We start from the raw sequence: 19857 nt of genomic DNA on the forward strand, positions 1-19857 counted from the left end.
GTCCATTTACCAACACCATTGTACTTTGACATTTATGTCATTGTTAGCACTGAATTTGAGAAGTATGTGATTTCTAGTGAATGTGTTTCTTGAAAGCAACAACTTACTTTCTTGTAGGAGAGGTCAGCTGGCTCTGAAGTGGAACAGCTAACCCAGCCTTTGAACTTGTCCTTGGCTTCCTTCAATAGGCTGTCAATTCCTTCTTGCAGATACGACTGATAGTCACAAGATTCTTCTGGTCTCCCATTTACAAGTTCCTCCAAGCACACCGGCCTCAGGTCTTGCTCCATGTACGAATTACGACATTTGCTCATTTCGTCCGGTATCTATTAAAAGAAAGTCAGAAACAAGCTAAAGTTTTAATCTAGCCAATAATACACTGTTGTGCAGGATTAACCGGGGGGGGGGGGGCAAACTGTTAAATCACTTACACTTATTATTAGCATAAATCCACATTTAAACCATTGTGTAAGAGCTGGTGCTGAGCTATGCAACACTCTTAATCCCGGAATTTGAAATCATTATATAATTGGCATGGGTGTAACCCGTGGATCAAGAATTAAACCATGAAAATTAAATCCATTTATAGGTCAGTCATATTTTGAGATTTATTAAAATGCTCAAAGCTTGGAATAAAATGGACTTGCGTTTATGTAATGTGCTGAACAAACCACGGTATACTCAGAAATGTGATGGAAATGTACCTGGAAAAGACTCTTGCATTCAGCAATCATGTGTGCCAGTCCTTGGGTGGCAGCAAGGTTTTCATTTAAGTCTTTCTGATCAGGTTTCCCCAAGCTTTGTTTTCTCTGCATTACCCTAAAATAACAGAGATGCACATAAAATGATCAGTTAAAGCAACGCTTACGTTTTAATCTTCAACCCCAAATTATTGGGCTTAATTATTAATTGCTAGATGACTTGCACCGTTCTTGGTACGATGAGTTTGCAATTTAACTACCCAGCTAAATGCTGTGTTATTTCCTATCACAAATTACCTTGAATTGTGTATTCTTAGGAGAGAGCAGCCAAAAATACTTGTCGGGGAAAGGCTGGGCTTATGGCGAATTAGTTTCTATGATCTGAAATTGCAGATGTAATCTAGAAAAAGGTGATTTCAGTAGTACAGGGAACTCACAAGTGGTTTTGTGATTGGAACGGTGCCATCACCAATATTAAACTAAAGTGTGTCTCTATTGTGGGGTAGTTTATGTCGGGGAGAAGAAGATAAGAAAAAAAGGAGCTGCTCTTTAAGGGTTAATTTTGGTAGCTAAGAGTATTATATTATGTAACCGCGGTAAAGCCCTCCAAGGACTATGATGTTACTCACTAGGTTCTACTAAAGGAAGATGAAGTACCTGGGAGAAGAGTTCTCTCTCTTTAGAGTATTGAGGTGGAAGAGAGAAGGTGCCAGGCAGACAGCAAGGTTGGTAGGAGTCATCTGGTTTTCTTCTACAGCTGCAGCAACATCACTTAGAAAGTACAGTAGTGTCTGCAGAACTTCCCGGTTTTCATCTGGCAAAAGCATGATGGCTGCCTTAATTGCCTGGAGCCGTTGGTCTTTTGGAACATCTAGAAAGAACAATGGAGGTCAGTTAATACACTGAGTGAAAATACATTTTTTATCCTCATGTTTTAGTATTTTTCCTGCCATTTTTTTCATACAGTATTGATAAAAGCGAGAATTGCCATTACCAAAGTTTACTGCTACCCGAGTAACACCTGAATTAGGAGCTGGAGATGGGCTAACTTTCTCATCCAGCTCTACCCCCTCTGCTTCTACCAACTGTAGATGTGTTTTTAATCTTAACAAGCCAAATCTTTATTCAATAATCAATCAAACTGGAGATTATTCAGTAGGAGTGGACAGTAAAAGAAGTAATCAGTGATGGTTTTCAAAAACTGTAATTACCTAAACTGCACTGTAAAACGAGTAGTGATGGCACAACATCTAATCAAGTACAAGTGGCACATCCATGTGTCAAATTTCCAAAATAAAGTCCATATTCAGAAAGATTTTCCTTATTGTGTTAGTACATGGACTTACTGAATTGCAAATTATATTGACATTATTACAGATATGCTGCAGTCACGAACCTTGGCTCAATGCAATAATGTAGCAATATAGTAATGCACTTTCCCCACTTCATTATATTTTTCAATAAAAATGGCATTATTAAAAAAAATATATACAGCAAATTATATTTTTATAAGATGGTAACTGGCCAACAGAATACATTATATTCATCTAGTACCAGAGCTGGACATGGTCTATGTATAATACAGAATAGAACAAAACCTTACATTGATAGATCTGCAAGAAGGTCTCGGAGAGTTTGCTGGTCAGAAGCGGCTCTGGCAGATCTCGGAAGTATTGCTTTAGCATGTCAGCAACATCGTAGGCGGACTGTGCTTCAAAAGTCAAGCTGTCGGAATTGCTTTCACTCATCTCCCTAAGAGCTTGAATCCTGGACTTCACCCCAGATTTCCTAAACAAGCCCACCTTTAAAAAATAATAATAAAAAAAATAATAAAAAAAAAATCCAAATCTATGAGCATAAAAAAATAAAGAAAGAATAATTCTGCGTTCAGCAGGGTGACAAAAGGTGACAAACCTGATCTAAGCATTGACTCCGCAGGTAACGCATAGCCAACTGAATGCTCTGGGGCAGCGGCTGACCGGAGCGTTGTACGTTAACAGTCAAGGGAACACCAAACACATTTCTGTCTTTGTAGTCAGGAACTTTAACCCTTTTCATAAATTTTGGCACAGCCCTTAAAAGAAAAAACATGGTTTTAGCAAAAAAATAAGAAAAAACACAAGCATATTACATTTGTCAAAATAAATTAAAATTTTTATTATATATATATATATATATATATATATATATATATATATATATATATATACACAATTTTTTTTTCTTATTTCATGTAAAATGTGTATTTATATTCCTAATTTCCAGTGTAACCACCACAGGGGTCTATTTCTAATCATCTATCATTGTAACTAGAAGATACAATTCTATTAACAAACTTACACAGTGGAATAATTACGGTCATTCGGAAACAGAATTACAAGTCAATAAATCCTACTACGTACGACCTCTAATAATGTGACTTCTTTACGCCGTCCTCTTTATCTAGAGGAAAATGGTCTCGTTAACAAAGAGGTTTTTGTTCATCTACTTTGGCTTTGAACAAATCCCCAGAGCAGGCCATGCCACCCAGCAGTTTGCAAAACAGCAGGGATGTGATGTTAGGGCATTAAAGGCTGCCAGCCAGAAACATCAGCTCTACAAATGACTAAGCTCCCCAAAGAAAAAGCGTTTGAAAGAGAAACAAGCTCAGCTCTAAAGAAGCTCAGAGAAAGTCACACAAAAAAACAATGCCCTATTTTTCACTTTTATTTAGCAAAACTATTTAAATGCATTTAGTAGCTGGGCTCTCAACCGGGCGCCCACACTTATACACAAATCACTTTTCACATACTCCATTCTGCAGATTCAGATCAGCTTTGTATGTCAAGGAGCGCAAGCAAGGCATACTTACAAAATTATATATGTAAGAAACGCATCAAATAAACCTAAGGAAGCCATACGGTTAACAGGATTAAAACAATAGCTGCTGGACACGTGAAAGCTTTGGCTAACATGAATTACACATTCTTGTGGTATGAGAGCCAGGCGCATATACTTTTATACAGATATACAGGCAAATGTAACTAGATTTCATGAGGTTTAAGGTCTGTACTCACCAGCTAAATCCATGCTTGTTAGATGGTGTGTATCTCTCTAGAAGAGCAGTTAACTTAAGAAGAGAGAACTTCTGCAGCAAGTTGATCTGAGTCACAGACTGACAGTTTATCTGCAGGGAAGCGGAGCTCAAACTGGGTCGATGTGAACTCTGGAAGCTGTGCCATCTGAATCGATGCCTAAACAAGAAGAAGGAAATTAACTGTAACCGGCATGGTTCTTAAAAGAAGCAGAAACAGTAGCAAGCCATTAAGAGTTTTGTGATGTACTAATATGAACCAAAAGGATTCTTCACCTCCTTCTTCTGATGCACTGACGATGTAGGCATAGAACACACAATTTAGCCGACACTAAAAATGATTAAGCCCAAATGTGTCAATTTACTGCATAAACATGACTAACACTGCTTTTATTCACCAGACGCTCAAAAAGAAACCCCTAAAACGTAGTATTTTTAAACATTTTTGGTTTTACAGAGTTGGCAAAAATGGAGGCTTAAGGCCTATTCACAAAATACAAATCCCATTACTATGTCCTTTAGGAACAATATGCAATATAATTGACAGTATGCATTCTACTGCACCATAACAAAATAGTTGTAAAATTAAATGTATAACGAAATAATTTAGGTACAACTGATGCATTTTTACTTTCAGCCTGCTATTAACAACCCACTTGCTTTTCTAGCAGACCACATCAGCCCACAGTTCTACCAATACATCAAAACATAAGTGATAAAAAAATAAATACAGACCTATTACTTCTAGTCAGTGATGCACCAACGCCAGAGTCTCTTCTTCCCTGAATTACAGTTTCCTCACACTCGTTCAATGAGTTCCCTGTGCTATCTAGATCACTAAGAGCATTGCAGTCATTGTCAATATCCAGATGGATTTGTTTTGGGGATGATGGGCATGGAGAGACAGAATCTAGAGCCGAATCAGAATCCCCTTCGTCGTAAAATTTCTCTGACCACTGATTTACTATTCTCTGCATTCCTTTAACATGGTACAAAATATCATCAAGTTCTGGGAAAATATCTTCATTTTCCAGGTCAACCAGGTCACTGTTACTTGAATACAGGAGTGTGCCCGGTACATTGTCATAAATACTCAAACGGCTTCCTTCAGAACAAAATGAATTTCGTCTTCTGCTACTAATGGAACTTTGGCAGCTGTTGACACTATTTTCCCTTGTAAAGTTGAGTAATTCATGTCCATTAAAGCTTCCTGTTCTCCAGTTCATGGAAACCGTGCTGTCAGTTGGAGAAAGACTGCCATTTGAAAGTGCTTTGGGAAAGGTACCGGGCTTGTGGTCTTCAGGGATAAAGAACACAGCATCATCACCGAAACTCTGCTGGTTCCTATAGTTTTGCTCTAGGACATCACCGAACGTTGACTGGTTGAATGGGTCAAAGCCTTCCAAGTACATGCCTGCTCTCTTGTGGCAGGTACTTAGGCTACGCGTTCTTGTTATAGGACTTGGTGTGCTAACTGCACTGCTTGTCTCTGACTGACTACTGCTACTACTGGTCAGTGTGGAGTTTGAGGTGCTTCTCCTGCGTACTTTGGGCACATTTATGTGGTTGCCATTGACAGAAGATATTTCCACACAGTTAAGTTGCTTTAGCTTATCGTCGTCCATATCTTCCCGTAGAATAGGCTCACTTATAATCAGACCAAGCTTGGACTTCTTTTTACTGCCTGAGCTTTTAATTTTAAGACTTTCCATTCTCTTTAGAAGACTCTTAGTTCGGGACTTGGAGGTTCTCTCGGTAGCTTTCAGGTTGAAATTGAAACTTGAAAGTTCTTTTGGCGACGGAAGGCTACCAAATGAGTCATCATTCGCAATAAAATTTCCAGACGAACAAACACTGATGACGGAATTTGTTCTTGTAGTGCTTGCCTCGCTAGTAGGATGTGCCCGGAGACTATCGCTGTTGTTACTGTGTATGGACGTTACTTCCTGCTGCTCGCTTAGATCTGTAAGAACGCTGTCTTGGCTGGCAGCACTGGCCAGCTGGTGTGCATCGGGCAATACTGGTTTTGGCCCATGGCTTAGGTGAAAAACATCAAATTCTTCCAACCTTGACCACCTTTTGCTATCTCTCTGAAATGTCCATTTACCACTAATTGCACAAGGCTCATCTTCATCAGAATCTTCACTCTATATATAAAGGTAAATTCACATTAATAATATGTAACCATATACTCCGGGGTCATAATATTTGCAAACCAAAAAATTAACACATCAATTACATTTTAAAAGTAATAGCCAACAGCTATGAAAAAAATAACATGAATTGCTTTTATATCTCTTGTAATTTGTTGGGAAATTGTTGTGGCAGGTATGTAAAGAGATTTATTTATTCCACAAATACATATAATAATGTATAATAAGAGGGGTTACAAGGAAATGAAGTCATCTAAAATGCTAATCATCAACACGGGCACTTAATCATCATGATACTCAATGTAGTAATTATGAATAACAACTTTCTCCAGTTACCAACTGGTTATAACACTGGTATGGCACTTGGAAGCGACTTAGAGCATAACAAGAGCATATTTTTTTTTTTTATTTTTTTTTTTACAACTAACAAAAGTTGAGAAATATATAACTGCAACATCCGTTTCATTGTTTTGGGGAAAGCAGTGCTTTCTAGTATGTAATACAGTATTTCCCCTAACACCCCAATTAATAATTTCACTACAGAGTGAAGGTAATGCGATCCAGGTAAGAGCTGTAGAGACAACTCCACCCTTCCCCTAGCCATGATGACGCATTATTACACGAACACTGCTAGAGGGTACAAGAGCCGCTCGATCACCATTTCAAACAGCATTGTATGAAAGGTGTGCGTTTGATTGATGATGATGACCTCTGAAAAAGACCGGTAGCTGACAGCTAAAGTCAAAATGCAGCAATATTCTAAAACATAATCACAGGCTTAAAACAACTGATTTTGAGCCTTAAGAGAAAATGCATCATATAACCAGAAATGTATTTGATACATTCAAATAAGTACTTTTTTATATAAATGTATAGACTAAAGTTTTCCAGTATATTGCTGGTCCTGTTAAAGCTGGCCATTCATATCATCCCGGTTCTAGAATGATAGCCATTACCTAATCTACATTCGGGTTCATTAAAATTCCTTTAAAACCACTAAGCAATTTAAAAGTGATATATTCTGTTACCTTTTCATTAGATTATCAGTTGCAAATGGAAAGTTCAATTACCCAGTTAGCAGAGATAAGTTAAGGCTGCATAGCTTATGGAAATTGGCGTCAAAAATGAGCAAAAGCATCACTGGAGTCACTTACCCTTTTTCGGTTTGGGCTGATCTCTAGCTTCATAACAGCGCACTTATTTAAGGTATTTAAACGCCTGTGGAAAGGAAACCAGGGGATGCGTTACATGAGATGCAGGAATTGTTAAGGTTACAATACTTTTGGCACATTGCTTCCACGCTAATCTACATACAAAAAGACACCAACAGACATTTCCAATTAGCATCTGGCTGCAAGCGAAAAGCAGACAATGCATTAACTATGCATTTGTACTTATCACTTAATCCATTACGGTTCACCCGATGTAGCATATAATGTGTGTCAGTAGAAGGTAATGAAGAAACAGAACCAAAAGCTTACATTTTAAGATCTGCCTTCTCTCATGTTGCACATGTACATAAAGCAAAACATTTGTACAAAATATATTAAAATAGAAAAAAGTCTATTCTTCATCTGTCTGAAATAGAAACTTTCTTTGGCCCAGGATCACATTGTGATTAAGAGAAGAATTCACAATTCACTGCAACATTTGTATTTCCATATAATTAGGAGTGGGTTTTTAAAGTATGGGTGAGATTATTGGGGTCAGATGTATGGTTCCTGCCAAGATGATCTGTATTCTGGTTGGCCATCCATACACTGAGCCAGTTTGCAATAAATTCTATGGTGTAGTAAAAAAAAAAAAAAAAAAAAAAACAACAACAAAATAGCAGAAATTAGGTATAAGTAAAAATAGAGGCTTAAAGGCACTATTTGAAGATTGTACCCAAACACACGTATCTCTTTACACTATACAGAAAATGTATTTTTTAATGTAAGATGCCACTGGTTTGCTCAATAATCAAGATTTCCTCAAATGTAATTCGTAAAAATTCTACATACAGAAAACTGACCGATTCCTAGATGTATGAGTATATTGTATTAAACAGCACAGACTCCCTTTCTACTACATTTACACATCCAACGAAATCTTCAACAAGCGGTTTGCTCGAGATTTTTTCCTGCCAAATATATACTTTACAAACTATGCAAGAAATGCATTTGATACGCGCAACAGCTACAAGGGCTCAAATATTAGCTTTCTGCTGCTTTAAGTAACTATTCCTGACTAAACAGTACTACTGTGTGCAGAATTAGAGGCTGGGAGGTACATTTGTGTGTGTAGTGTGTCATTCGCAGCCTCTCTTTGTATGGATCTCAGTCAATCAAGAGGAGGAACATAAAAAAAGTTTAAAAAAAAAAAAAGTTTAAAAAAGAAATAAGATCTGTTGTATTGCTGACCTGTAACCATCTGATAACCTCAGCTCAGCTGTAAAAGTTAATAAATTCCCAGCATTTAGTTGTTGCTTTCGGAGGGTCCGATTACACACAACAGTATTTAAATACTGCTTTTATTTTCTTTGACACAAAGACAAGATCAATTTACAGCGTTTGCTTAACTATGCGGATCTGTCTGGGCCTAATAAAAACATTGTGACATTGTCGGGGTCACTATAAATTTGGACTTCTGGTGACATTAAGGAGCCATCACCACTGAGTCACAACCGGGGTCAAACCATGTTTATTTTATTTGACATATCCAGCTATGTAACTAGATGGTCTTTGGTTATTCAAAATCATTGAGAGGTAGGGCTGAATCGTATTAATTTTAGGAACTGCAAGCGTACCAGGAGAGCTGATAAACATCAGAAACCTTGAGAGCCACACTTAACTTCTTCTACCTGGTATCTCCGTACCGTAAGAACCTGCATTCAAGCCTCATGCAAGGTCAACATTGTGCTAACTATATGAGGTCATGGTTTCAAAAAAATGCAATAATCTAATTATTTCAAGATGTGTCTATCTAGAATTTGCAACATTCACTTATTTGATGGACATAAAGCGAACTCTGACATTTCATCTATTCTGTAAACCGAACAGGGCCAAATACAGCCTAACTGTGGCATTTCAATAACTGGTATTATCCGCTCCCATCCAGATGCACCCAACTTTCTCCAACTTGGGTGATGACTTTGATCTGCACAAGAGAATCTCATGTTTTACTGATAAGGCCTAATCTCACAGATTTTATTTTACATAGTCTACACAAAACTGCACAGACAGCTAGGGAAAAAAAAAAGATATGGCAGAGTCTGTTTTCAGACAGATAAACCTTCACTGGGGTAATGTGAAAGAATCATTCTTCATACTCGAGGTAAAAAAAAATACAAAAAACCCCCACCAACAATAAAGTTCTAGTTTGACATTTTTATGAGTACCAAGAAATAAAATCTGTTGGGTTTCTGTGACCTTGCCCTGTGACATTGCATAGTCATCTACAGTGCAATACCATGGGTATTAAACACCTGGTCTTTAAAGCTACCAAAGCATTACTTTCCTATTCAAACAAAGGGATATAAAACTTAATATGACACCAACATTGACGCAAAGTGATTATGGGAATGTGCTAAAACAAGAAAACCGAGATGGGTAATTAAAGGGACACTGAATCTTCATGAAATCAAAGAAACTGGCTTATCGTGCACATTAAAGTTGTAATGGGGAGGAAGAAAACGTTTGGGGTCCAATCTACTTAGTTTTAAGTGGCCGGTCCCTAATAGTTGTTTGACGACTGAGGGCCACTAGCATCATGTGATAAAGCCTTCATTTTCTTTGAGCAAGCTTAAGACACTGAGACCCAAACAGATACTTGTTGTCGGTGAATGACAAAGGTCAACAGTTTTCAATACGGGACACGTAAAATCACCCCCAAGTATTCTTATAGAGTTTGCACACAAATTAGGATACATTGCTAAATGTAGCTTTGCAGCAATTGGTTAACTAACTTTGGCTAGTTTAAGAACATTCAGCTATTAAGACTTTTAACATTCCTGGTTAACAATGCATATCCGCCTAAAAGGTTTTTGCACATATATAGTTTATTATTCATTTAGCACCCATTTGGGTATACATTACCATTTTTACTTGGGAAAAAGTAAACTTTTAATGTTAATGTTACCATTTAATTCACCAATGGATCTAGGGGAAGTAAATGAGTTTAAACAGAAGTATACATTTGTCAAAAAACAACAACAAAAAAAAAGAATTATTAAGCTACCAACCGGCACAAGGCTTCGATCGCATCTCTGTCCAAGAAGTCGTGGTCTGTCTTTACCGAGGAGATGTCAATAGGAAATAGGAGATCTGTTTAAGAAGAAAACACAAGATTATTTAGTCAAAAGAAAGTTATTTGACATGAACAATGCTAAGGGTTGTTACATGGCGGGAAAAAAAAGCATCTTTATATGCATGTTCGGTAATAAAAACGCTCCACTATCTAAATATAAACAAAACCTAAAACATGTGCGTTATTTATTCACAGATACGGTTACTGATGTTTTTTCTCCTTTAAACCAGAAAAGCAGACGACAATAATTTAACCAAATCACACTTTGACTGCGCAGACCCATTCTCGTTATCCTCAGACAGCCGTCTGCGAAGGAGGCGACTACAATATAAGAATTGGTGAAGGGTTAAAAGGAACCAGATGCTTCCTAGACTGGGCTATGAAAAAAAAAAGCTGAAAAATCCTCCAAGATAAATGACTCCTGGTGCCATCTCAAATACCACAGCGATGCTCTCTTTGCTTGTTGGAGTCCTGACGTTTGGCCTTGATAAAAGTCACATGGGACAGGCACAAAAGGTCAGGGAAGCAGGAGAAAGATAAAAGCACATATGCAAAGAGTAAACCCTGTTGAATATAAACCATCTGTGCGAGATCAAAGCCGAAAATGATTTGGAATATCCGATTTGAAGATAAATATTTGCCCTTTCGGGACACATGTTTGTATAGACTTTTGGACCTAAAAATATTCGTAGTAGATTAACCATGTCATTTAGACTATTTTGAAAATCATTCTACGCTCGCGGAAGAAGCGGGGAGCTAGAATACCAACCATATCATTACGCGGACAAAAGACAGAGAATGGCAGGGCTATCATTATGGAAAAATAAGTCATAAGTCCCAAAGAGGGCATTGATCACGAGTGGCAATCGTTTACAGAGCTTCCTTTATTACAAGTCATCTGGCTTCCACAGTGAAAGCTGATATCAGGTGATCAAGCCAGTGGCTAGAAGACAATACATACAAAGAATGAGTACTGGCCAAAAGCTCATGAGTACTGGCCAAAAGCTCTCCGGGGAAAACACATGCTTCATATACGTGCCTTAAAGACATAGTGCTGCTCTAACTTAAATAGGAACTGTTGCTTGTAACCACTTTTAAAATAATATTACATTCAAATTTGTGGTGTTTAATAATAAAAACTAGCATCAATATTCATACATTTATGTTTTTTCTCCTCATTCTAGCATTGTAAAGTTGGCCCGAGCCATTCAAATCAGAAATTTAGGAGCTAGAAAGAAAACCTAAGAAACGGTGAGGAACAATGTTGCACGGAAAGTAAAGATGGCTGCTCCCATGGTATAAACAAAGTGGATTTCCTAAACCTATATATTGCTCAGTATAATATGTAAACTTTATTTCAAAGGTTTATTAGGTGGGATCTGGAAACAGGGAATCCCTACGTGAGAATTTAGCATTTTTAGTTGTGTCGTTTTTTTTTTTCTGCTCCAGGGGTGTATACCTAAAAATACCATTTTTTGAGGCATCATTAACCAATTTCATTTTAAGTTGACCGAGCACTGTGCCATTTTTTAAATTGTCTTAAAATGTTTACAAAGCATTATCCGAACTGAAGCAACATAAATATTATTAGATTTCGAACAGCTTTGCTCCCACCGCCGAGGTCCCTCTGTTATTTTATGTGTGTGTGTGTGTGTGTGTGTACGTTCTTTGTACATTTTGCACATCTGCCACGGGATGATTAGAGGGCCTCCCAACCAAACAAGTTTTAAAGAGTGTATCTTGGCAGTAACTAAACCTTTGAACAGCTGCTTTGAGCATCTGTCAAAAATATAGGTTACAAATACCAGCTTTCCTCCCCTGGAAAAACTACTCCCTATTCACACATTTTTAAGAAGTTTTTTTTTCAATTTTGTTAACACTTTGGTTTTTTTTTCAATTTTGTTAACGCTTTGGTGATTAAGTAAATTTTTTGTGTGGTAAAATAATGCATTTTACGGATTACGGAGAGTTTGTATTTTTGCAATCTACGATCAATACATATATACATTTCTAATTAGTGTAACTTTGCTTTGTATCTGTTATTTTGATAAACACAATGGGTCATTGACATATCTATAATGAAGAAATGTAGCCAGCCCAATTATCAGCAATATAATGGAAGGGATTTCATTTGAACAATGGGGGGGCGAATGAAAAGAACTCCAGCTAAGCCTCGTTCAGGAAATGGCTTTTTTTGATCTACATCCTCAAGTTCAAATCTCTTTTTTTGAGTGTTCTTGCTTAACAATTAGTTGTTAAAATCTTCCCAGCATGAAAGATCCTTCAAGTTATCATGGCCTTAAGGCCCCTTTACATAAAAATGGCTCAGTCATCACTATTAAAATAACAAAAATGATAATTGATTTGATACTATTCTTACTGAAAACTGGCATTTAGAATATGATGAAGATGTCATCCCATGACGTCATTTTCTCTTAATTGATAAACTATTTGCACATATGTATGTCTTGTTAGGGAGTACGCTAAGTTGGTTGAAGCCTTGTTGCAGTTAGATTGTTATGCGGGATAAACAGAGACAAACCAAACATAATATCGGAGCATCCACAAATCCATGGCTCACCACTCTCTGGTGCTTCCTTTACAGAAGATCATCATTAATAGGTTGGAGTCTGTTTCTTGTAACCAACAATGGATCAAACTCAGCAAATTTCCAGGTATGTTATGACTAGTAGCATGCTTAGAATACAAGTCCATGGGGGGGGGGGGGAATCGAATCCGGTTCGGAAGCACTCAGGTTTTTTTGTCATGCACATTGCGGAACTTTGTCCCTTAAAAATTATGATGTTTTTCCTTTAACCACCTAGAATAATTGTAGGAAACTTTGCACCCGCTGAGAAATCATGGGCTCGCGACCGTCGATGCACAATGAGGATACAGAGCAGACAATACATGGTAGACAAAACAGACATAAGAACGGAAATAACTACCTGCACGGCCGCTAACCTAGTTTCAGAGAAAGCAGAGTTTTCAATGTGCGTTAACTTTTTTAAAAAAATGGTTCTTTCGTACGATAACTTACGTTTTAATATTGGTTTGACTCAAACTAAAACATCTGTGTTTGATTGTTTTTCAGTGGGTTTAATGTTTAACAGAGCTTCGCTAACAAATCTACATACAGAAATGACTCCAAGCGGCAGCAAATTTGCTTTACAAAAGGTTCTTACTCACCTTCATAGAGCTGAGCATACTGAGGGAATCCTGCAGCCCGTAGCCAATCACATGCTTCCTTTGCCTCTATTTCTAGAAAAGAAAAGGCAGACAACCCACGGCTAAGTAATGTGCAGAGGAAAAAGTTCTTTGACACAACCCAACTCTTCGCTATGGAAACAGAATTAGCATCTAAATATCCTACAAGGGATATATATCCTTGTCGCTTGTCATTCAAGCAGTCTATTTTCGTTGTTCTTATGCTTTCTTGTTTTCTTAAATAGGCAATTGGATTTCTTCCATTTCCTCTTGATTAACATTTAACCCACCCACTGCCCTTTGAATGCCAAACGCATTGCACACTCCCCCCCCCGCTTAAATGCCTTACACACGTGTCTTAACAATGAGTGTGTGGGTAGAGTTGGCACGTTGCCGGTATTTTACTGGCAAGCAAAAGCATGGCCGCATACTGAAAAGGTAGAGCTTTTCAACCTCTGGAATACTTTATTTTGTCTTATAGATAGGTTTGACACACACACACACACACACACACACTTTAAAAGATGCAGAGGAAATCAAATATATACACATTTTATTTCAAGCTTCAAGTTCTATTCAGGAAGTCAAACCTTAACTTGGTTAAATTCACTCAGAACGCAGCTCTCCATACTTAATTTATTTTTTTAGCATCATTAAATATACAGGCACCCCCCACACGTATATCAAATTAGGTTAAAGGAATAAGTGATGTCAACTAAAATTGATACAAACCATATTTTTTTTGCAATATATAAAAAATATAAAAAGAGTTACGTTTGTGAACTGAGGTCTCATATTGTTATTCCTCTTGCAGTGATTACTTATACAAAGTCATCAAATATATATAAAAAACATAATTGTGTATAGCTGGTAGTATATAGTTACCTAAACTGCTGCACAATTGCATCTTTACAGAAAACATAAAAAACATTGCTTTTACGCGTCCGATAAATATGAGGGAAAACAATGTAAGTCTGAACCCATTATGATGTAACTTTAGATTAGATCCAAAATGGTAGTATGTAAGTGTCAATCCAGGTAAAATGAGTGGGTGGCTATATTCATGCTTCTTTTTTCTCATTTCAATTTGAGTCTTGAAGGAATTCTTCAAGAATAGAGTTTAGTGGCAGTTGGTGCTAAATTGCTCATCATGTCCTGGATTTATGTTCACTCCTCTATGTAAATATTGTTAAGCAGAGTCCTAACAAGCAAGGGATCTTGACAATCCAGTCACCGAATCCAGAAAAGATTTTCAAACAATTAATTTGCGTTGAAAAACTATATTCTTTTTCCTCCATAAAGTTTTAGAAGTGCACAGAAAAACATGATTTACTCCTTAGCAGCACATCAACAAGTAGGATGGAACGGATTCTGCTACAAACCTGTGGCCGCAACAACTAGAGAAACCTTCCCCGTATGTTAATGCACAAAAAATCCACGTAGCTTGTGTTTAACCAACATATAGGCGGCCGTAACCAGCTAAGGAACCATGGGAGGTGCAGTTTAGCTACCTCTATAGTGGATCCAACTTGTGTGCAGAGCTCTGTTACTCATCATGTATCTGTAACGAATCCCTGGAAATCTTTTGAAAGACTACAGCCTTCGGTGCAATGTAAAAGGCAGTCTATTAAATGAAATGTGCGCTGACTCCTTCACATTTTGCTTAATCAAGCAAACAGGTGGTGAGCAATCAAATTCTCAATGTTTATCCAGCCTTGACTGCATTCAGCCTTCTTGATGGGCCAGAACAAAAAGGCTTAATTAGACATAATCGACTAGACAATTTTACCACCTACTTAGACTGGATACCATTGCTACCCATTTTACAAGGCACAACAGACTTCTTAGAACCCTGAACAGGCATGCTGAGGCAGAAAAGAACTCTCTCTAACAATTGACCTTGTGATCGTAACACTTAAAATATTTAATAATGGTCAGGTCAAGGTCACCAAACTTGGAGATCCATAAAATCCCACAAAAGATTCGGCGGAGAACGCCGTCACCCATCGCCCCGTAGGCCTAATTAGTGAAATGGATTTTGTAAGTGTAGAAAGCACTGTAATACAATTCACATAATCCCAGCACTGGGACTAGTTATGTGGCGATAACGATTTACACATTGATCAAGTCCTTAGATGAACAAGGAAGAAAAGGAGAGGGGGAAGGGTCTCAATGACAGACAAGTATTTACAGAACTGGCCTTCTGCTGTTTTCTTCAGCCTAGGGTCACAAAAATCACATGAGGATCAGCACGTACAACTCGCACATGCACACACCGCTCAGAGAAAGCTTATTCTCGCTCGCGAACTCTCAGAAAAGCATTCTCGGGAATTTAATTAAAGTCATTTTCAGCAGGACATGAAAGAGAAAGACAAGGAATCCGGAGAAAGTTTTCATGGACATCGGCCAAATATCATACAAGCAAAACTGATAAAGAAGAAAGACTGTCTCGTTCCAACAGTCCAACAAGTGGGAAACCTTCAACCGTTTGGATTAAAACAAACCAGACGCGGTGTCTTAAACTCCCACAATTAAAGAAAAAAAAATGCAAATGCGTCCAGTTTGGGATAACGTTTACATTTTAAAATAGTAGAAGATATTAGGTAAGATTGACACCCTTTTACACAAAATCGCTACCCAGCCGTTTGCTTTTGGGACATGCGCGGGGAAAGAGGAAGGTAAACGCAATGCATTTTATCTGCATATAATATTCTGGAATATTGGGAATATCTGGCCTTGGTTTTTCCCAGAGAATATCCTGGCAGATAGGCAGAGTATGCGGCAGGAAATCTTTATTGTGATGCATTACCGGAACAGGCATGTAACACGCGCAGGAGGGGGAGGAAGCAGGAAGTTTGGACTGGAAACAGCTTTATTTCTTAAACGTATCCATTTAACCCTCTAAGTGGATAAGCGTTGACCATTGCGCCCCTCACCCGGAAATTCAAAGGGTTGATCTGTGGAATATTTTTTTCAGACTACCCTAAAATTGTGATAAATCTTGCGGATTAGTAAATATATGATGTTTGTACCAAATAAAATTTTTAAACCACGCAAGCCCTCGCTATTTTTTATTTTACATTTTTTTCCATAGCTTATCAATTAATGCAGACAGCAGCCGTTTAGCATTAAGCATGACGTAAAACGTATACAACACAAAACATTATTACCATTTTATTTATAGAGCGGTAGATTCCATAGCACTATTACAATGGAATACAAATTTAATAAACACAGAGGTTTCAGTTAATCACATTATGTGAAATATATACAGTTCACATATGTACCATATTGCTGCATGTTGTTAACTATAGTAAAAGCCCATTTGGCATGGCTAGAGTTAAACATTTTTGGCAAGAACAAATCGGGCCAAGCAGATGGCCTTCCACCCTTGCAATTCAGACATCCTTATTGTCACGTTGGCTCCCTGAAACAGCAGGAGGAGCTCTGCTTATCAGGACTCCTGGCTCTGTCAAGGATGCTAGTTGTCCCAGCTGCTGTGAAGATGAACAGAACCACCGCTGGCGAATATCAGCAAATCTCACCAGGTGTTAAAGCTTTAATGTCATAATATACATCCAGAATCACATGGGAACTCCTCAACGCATGCACAAATTCAGATGCTTCTTGAAACGGAAGGAATTAAACTCCAATGTTTCGTAGCCTTGGGCTAGAGAATACACAGGCTGTGAGACTAACCATGTATTTTTCTTAGGATTTTTTTAAAATCTCGCTGTGTGTGTATATTATAGGATTTGAGCAATATATATTATATGCACACATACACGGTTGTAAGATTACCCTAGTTTGTTTCTGTAATTCCAAATTGTTAGATTATGCACTACTTGTGATATTTTATTATTTACTATTTTATATAGCACCATCATATTTGCCAACAATTTATGCAGCGCGTGTACAGCACTGTACAATGTAACAGCATAATCTGATCATGAAAATGATCTTTTAGCACATATATTAGCAATATTGGCATATCATTAACCTGATTAATGGTGGAGCATTTAGAGTTGCGCTCAATTACATTACGTACATTTTACCAATTGTTTTCTATTGCAGGGGATGGGCCAATTAGTATTTAATTACTCAAGGCACATTTATCTCGGAGGATTACACTTGGGACTGGTATAGGAATCCAAAGGGCAGCTGTTGTGAATATAGTATCCAGTGTCTAACCAGGATACTTGAACCTGACACTTCGATCATCCAAGCTCCATTTGTTACCACCAAAGAAGTATAGGGGCGGAATTAACATTTACATAACAAGTCACATTGTACTCAGGGCACTGGTCCATATGGCTACCTGTTTGGTGTGACATTTTTGGACAAGTAGCCTGTGTTACCCAGACTAACAGCTCAGTAGGAAGCTACACTAATAGGTGATAAACATCTCAACTTCCTATCTTATTTGTTTTGTCCTCCTTTCGAGACATCAGGGACCTTACAAACTTTTAATCTGCTAGATCCTGCAGGTAGGAACTGGGAACATTTCATCGCTACTTATATTTCTAAACATTCTTAAATCTTGTCTAGTCAAGAAGTATGGAAAAATCCATTACTTTTGCTTCACAAATGGGTTCTTAATGCTAAACTCAGAACGGTTCCTGTGTAGCTGTATGATCACTTTGTGATACAGCCAGCATAGTTTTCCTGCCACTTCCTATGCGTTTCCTTCGGAGCCTTTGTACTTGAGCATTCTTATGATGAGATTAGCCATTTCAATGAAGGGAGCCTTTGTACACGTTTTAGAGTCAGATGTGCAAAGCCCGCTACCGCAGAAGGAAGGTGCTCTCTAATAACAAGATCCCTAGAAGGCGAAAGCATGCACGCCGTTTCACAGAAACGTGATGACAGTTTAAGAATTGCTTCATCTGCCTCAGTGAGTAGAGCTTTGTATGCATGGTTGACATTTTCAAAAGCTACATAGGCATTTAAAGCTCTCCAGCAAGACTGTACGTGTACAGTGGAAAGCAAGCAGAGAGAGGTATGCTACATACCAAGATGTGCCACAAAACTCTACATCAATTAACGTGTTAAACATCCACGAAAGCCACCCAGTCCACCTTGCCTCACATCACCTGAGGGAATCCAGAGGCTACTTTCCTCAATGCTAAACACCAGGCTGTGAACTCATACCCCCAACCCCATGCGCCACATTTTAAGGAGGCATGGCAAAGAGTGTATACGGGGCCATAGTGTATACGGGGGCCCATGGAGAATTTGAGCCGAACTGACCAATAGGGCGATCTGTCCCTTTCCAAGCATGAGGCAGCCTTTTTTCCACATATCTGCCACCCTTGACCTAGACCAGAATACACCACTGTACTCTGTATATCATATAGTCAGGATGCGCAGAAACGGAACATTACAAACTAGAACCATAGGACGCAGCGGTTTTAATAAATTTGGCCATTCTACTCAGTGAAAGCCTGATTATATACCCTTTTCAGCCTTGCATGTTCTCAGATCATGGGATTACTTCTCATTCCGACATTAACCAATTACGGCTGTAAGGAATACCTAAACACAGGTAAACAAGAATATCATGATTGTATTCGCTCTACAGACCACAGCCGCTCACCTTGTCATTTCCAAGCAATGATTGCCCACTGTACCATTCATTAGAGAAGGATGCCAACCAGAATAACATGCATCACAACATAACCATCCTGAATGGCTTTAAATTCACAACTCTGAGAACTGCCAACAAACTAGGTCTTGGTACTTTGCAAAAAAAAAAGATTTAACAACCTAAAATCTGTTATACGATTATGCGACAAATTAAAACAACCTCTTACTGTAATGAACCTCGCATTCCAGATTCTCTCTGGTCTTGTATACAACAAATAAACTGATCCCATGAGTTCCGTATCCTAATAATTTACTAAGCTTTTTCAGGGATCATATGTCTCTAGCCCCCCAAAAAACTGCTTAGGCTGGTTCTGATCTTATCTTTATTTTCGTGCACGTCTGCGTCATTTATGGAAAGCATGCACTCAAAAGCAATTACTGATTATTAGTGAAAGCAGGAAGCCATTAATTTGTAACAGATACAGGCCCTTACTCTAAATCACACAGAAGTTAAAAAATAAACAAACAATCAGGATCAGTTATGCGACCTGATCTACCCATTTAGCCTGCATCCAGAGGCAGGTCAGTCCCTGTTAAATGGAAGTGCCTATCCAGACTGAGAGGAGCCAGGTGTTTAGAATTACATGCTTCCTGATAAGGGGGAAGGTGATCTACAATGGACCGAGTTCACCACGAATGAATGAGCATGATACAAACCAAAAGCAACTAGGTCAATGAAACAGGCTGTGCTGCCAAACATAAAAATAGATTACCGTTAACACTGCAAAACGTCGACCTTTTAGTTGTCAGACATTTTCCACAAAAAAAACTTTCAAAAAGTTCCAGGGAA

At 38.1% G+C, this 19857-nt stretch overlaps 1 protein-coding gene across 2 annotated transcripts in view; it reads right to left on the bottom strand.

Annotated features, from left to right (window-relative positions):
* DLC1 (DLC1 Rho GTPase activating protein) overlaps positions 1–19857 on the bottom strand; it is a 77833-nt gene that overhangs the window by 2050 nt on the left and 55926 nt on the right. For both annotated transcript variants that reach the window (XM_053458727.1, XM_053458736.1), the window contains exons 2-11: positions 13404–13475; positions 10150–10231; positions 7082–7145; positions 4510–5921; positions 3758–3934; positions 2616–2775; positions 2305–2503; positions 1359–1572; positions 705–819; positions 108–326 (exon numbers count right to left, since the gene is read on the bottom strand). In XM_053458727.1, coding sequence (XP_053314702.1) covers positions 108–326; positions 705–819; positions 1359–1572; positions 2305–2503; positions 2616–2775; positions 3758–3934; positions 4510–5921; positions 7082–7145; positions 10150–10231; positions 13404–13475 — 2714 coding nt within the window. The remainder of the gene's footprint in view (positions 1–107; positions 327–704; positions 820–1358; positions 1573–2304; positions 2504–2615; positions 2776–3757; positions 3935–4509; positions 5922–7081; positions 7146–10149; positions 10232–13403; positions 13476–19857) is intronic.

This window comes from Spea bombifrons, chromosome 1 (genome assembly GCF_027358695.1).
Source record: "Spea bombifrons isolate aSpeBom1 chromosome 1, aSpeBom1.2.pri, whole genome shotgun sequence".
NCBI classification, from domain to species: Eukaryota; Metazoa; Chordata; class Amphibia; order Anura; family Pelobatidae; genus Spea; species Spea bombifrons.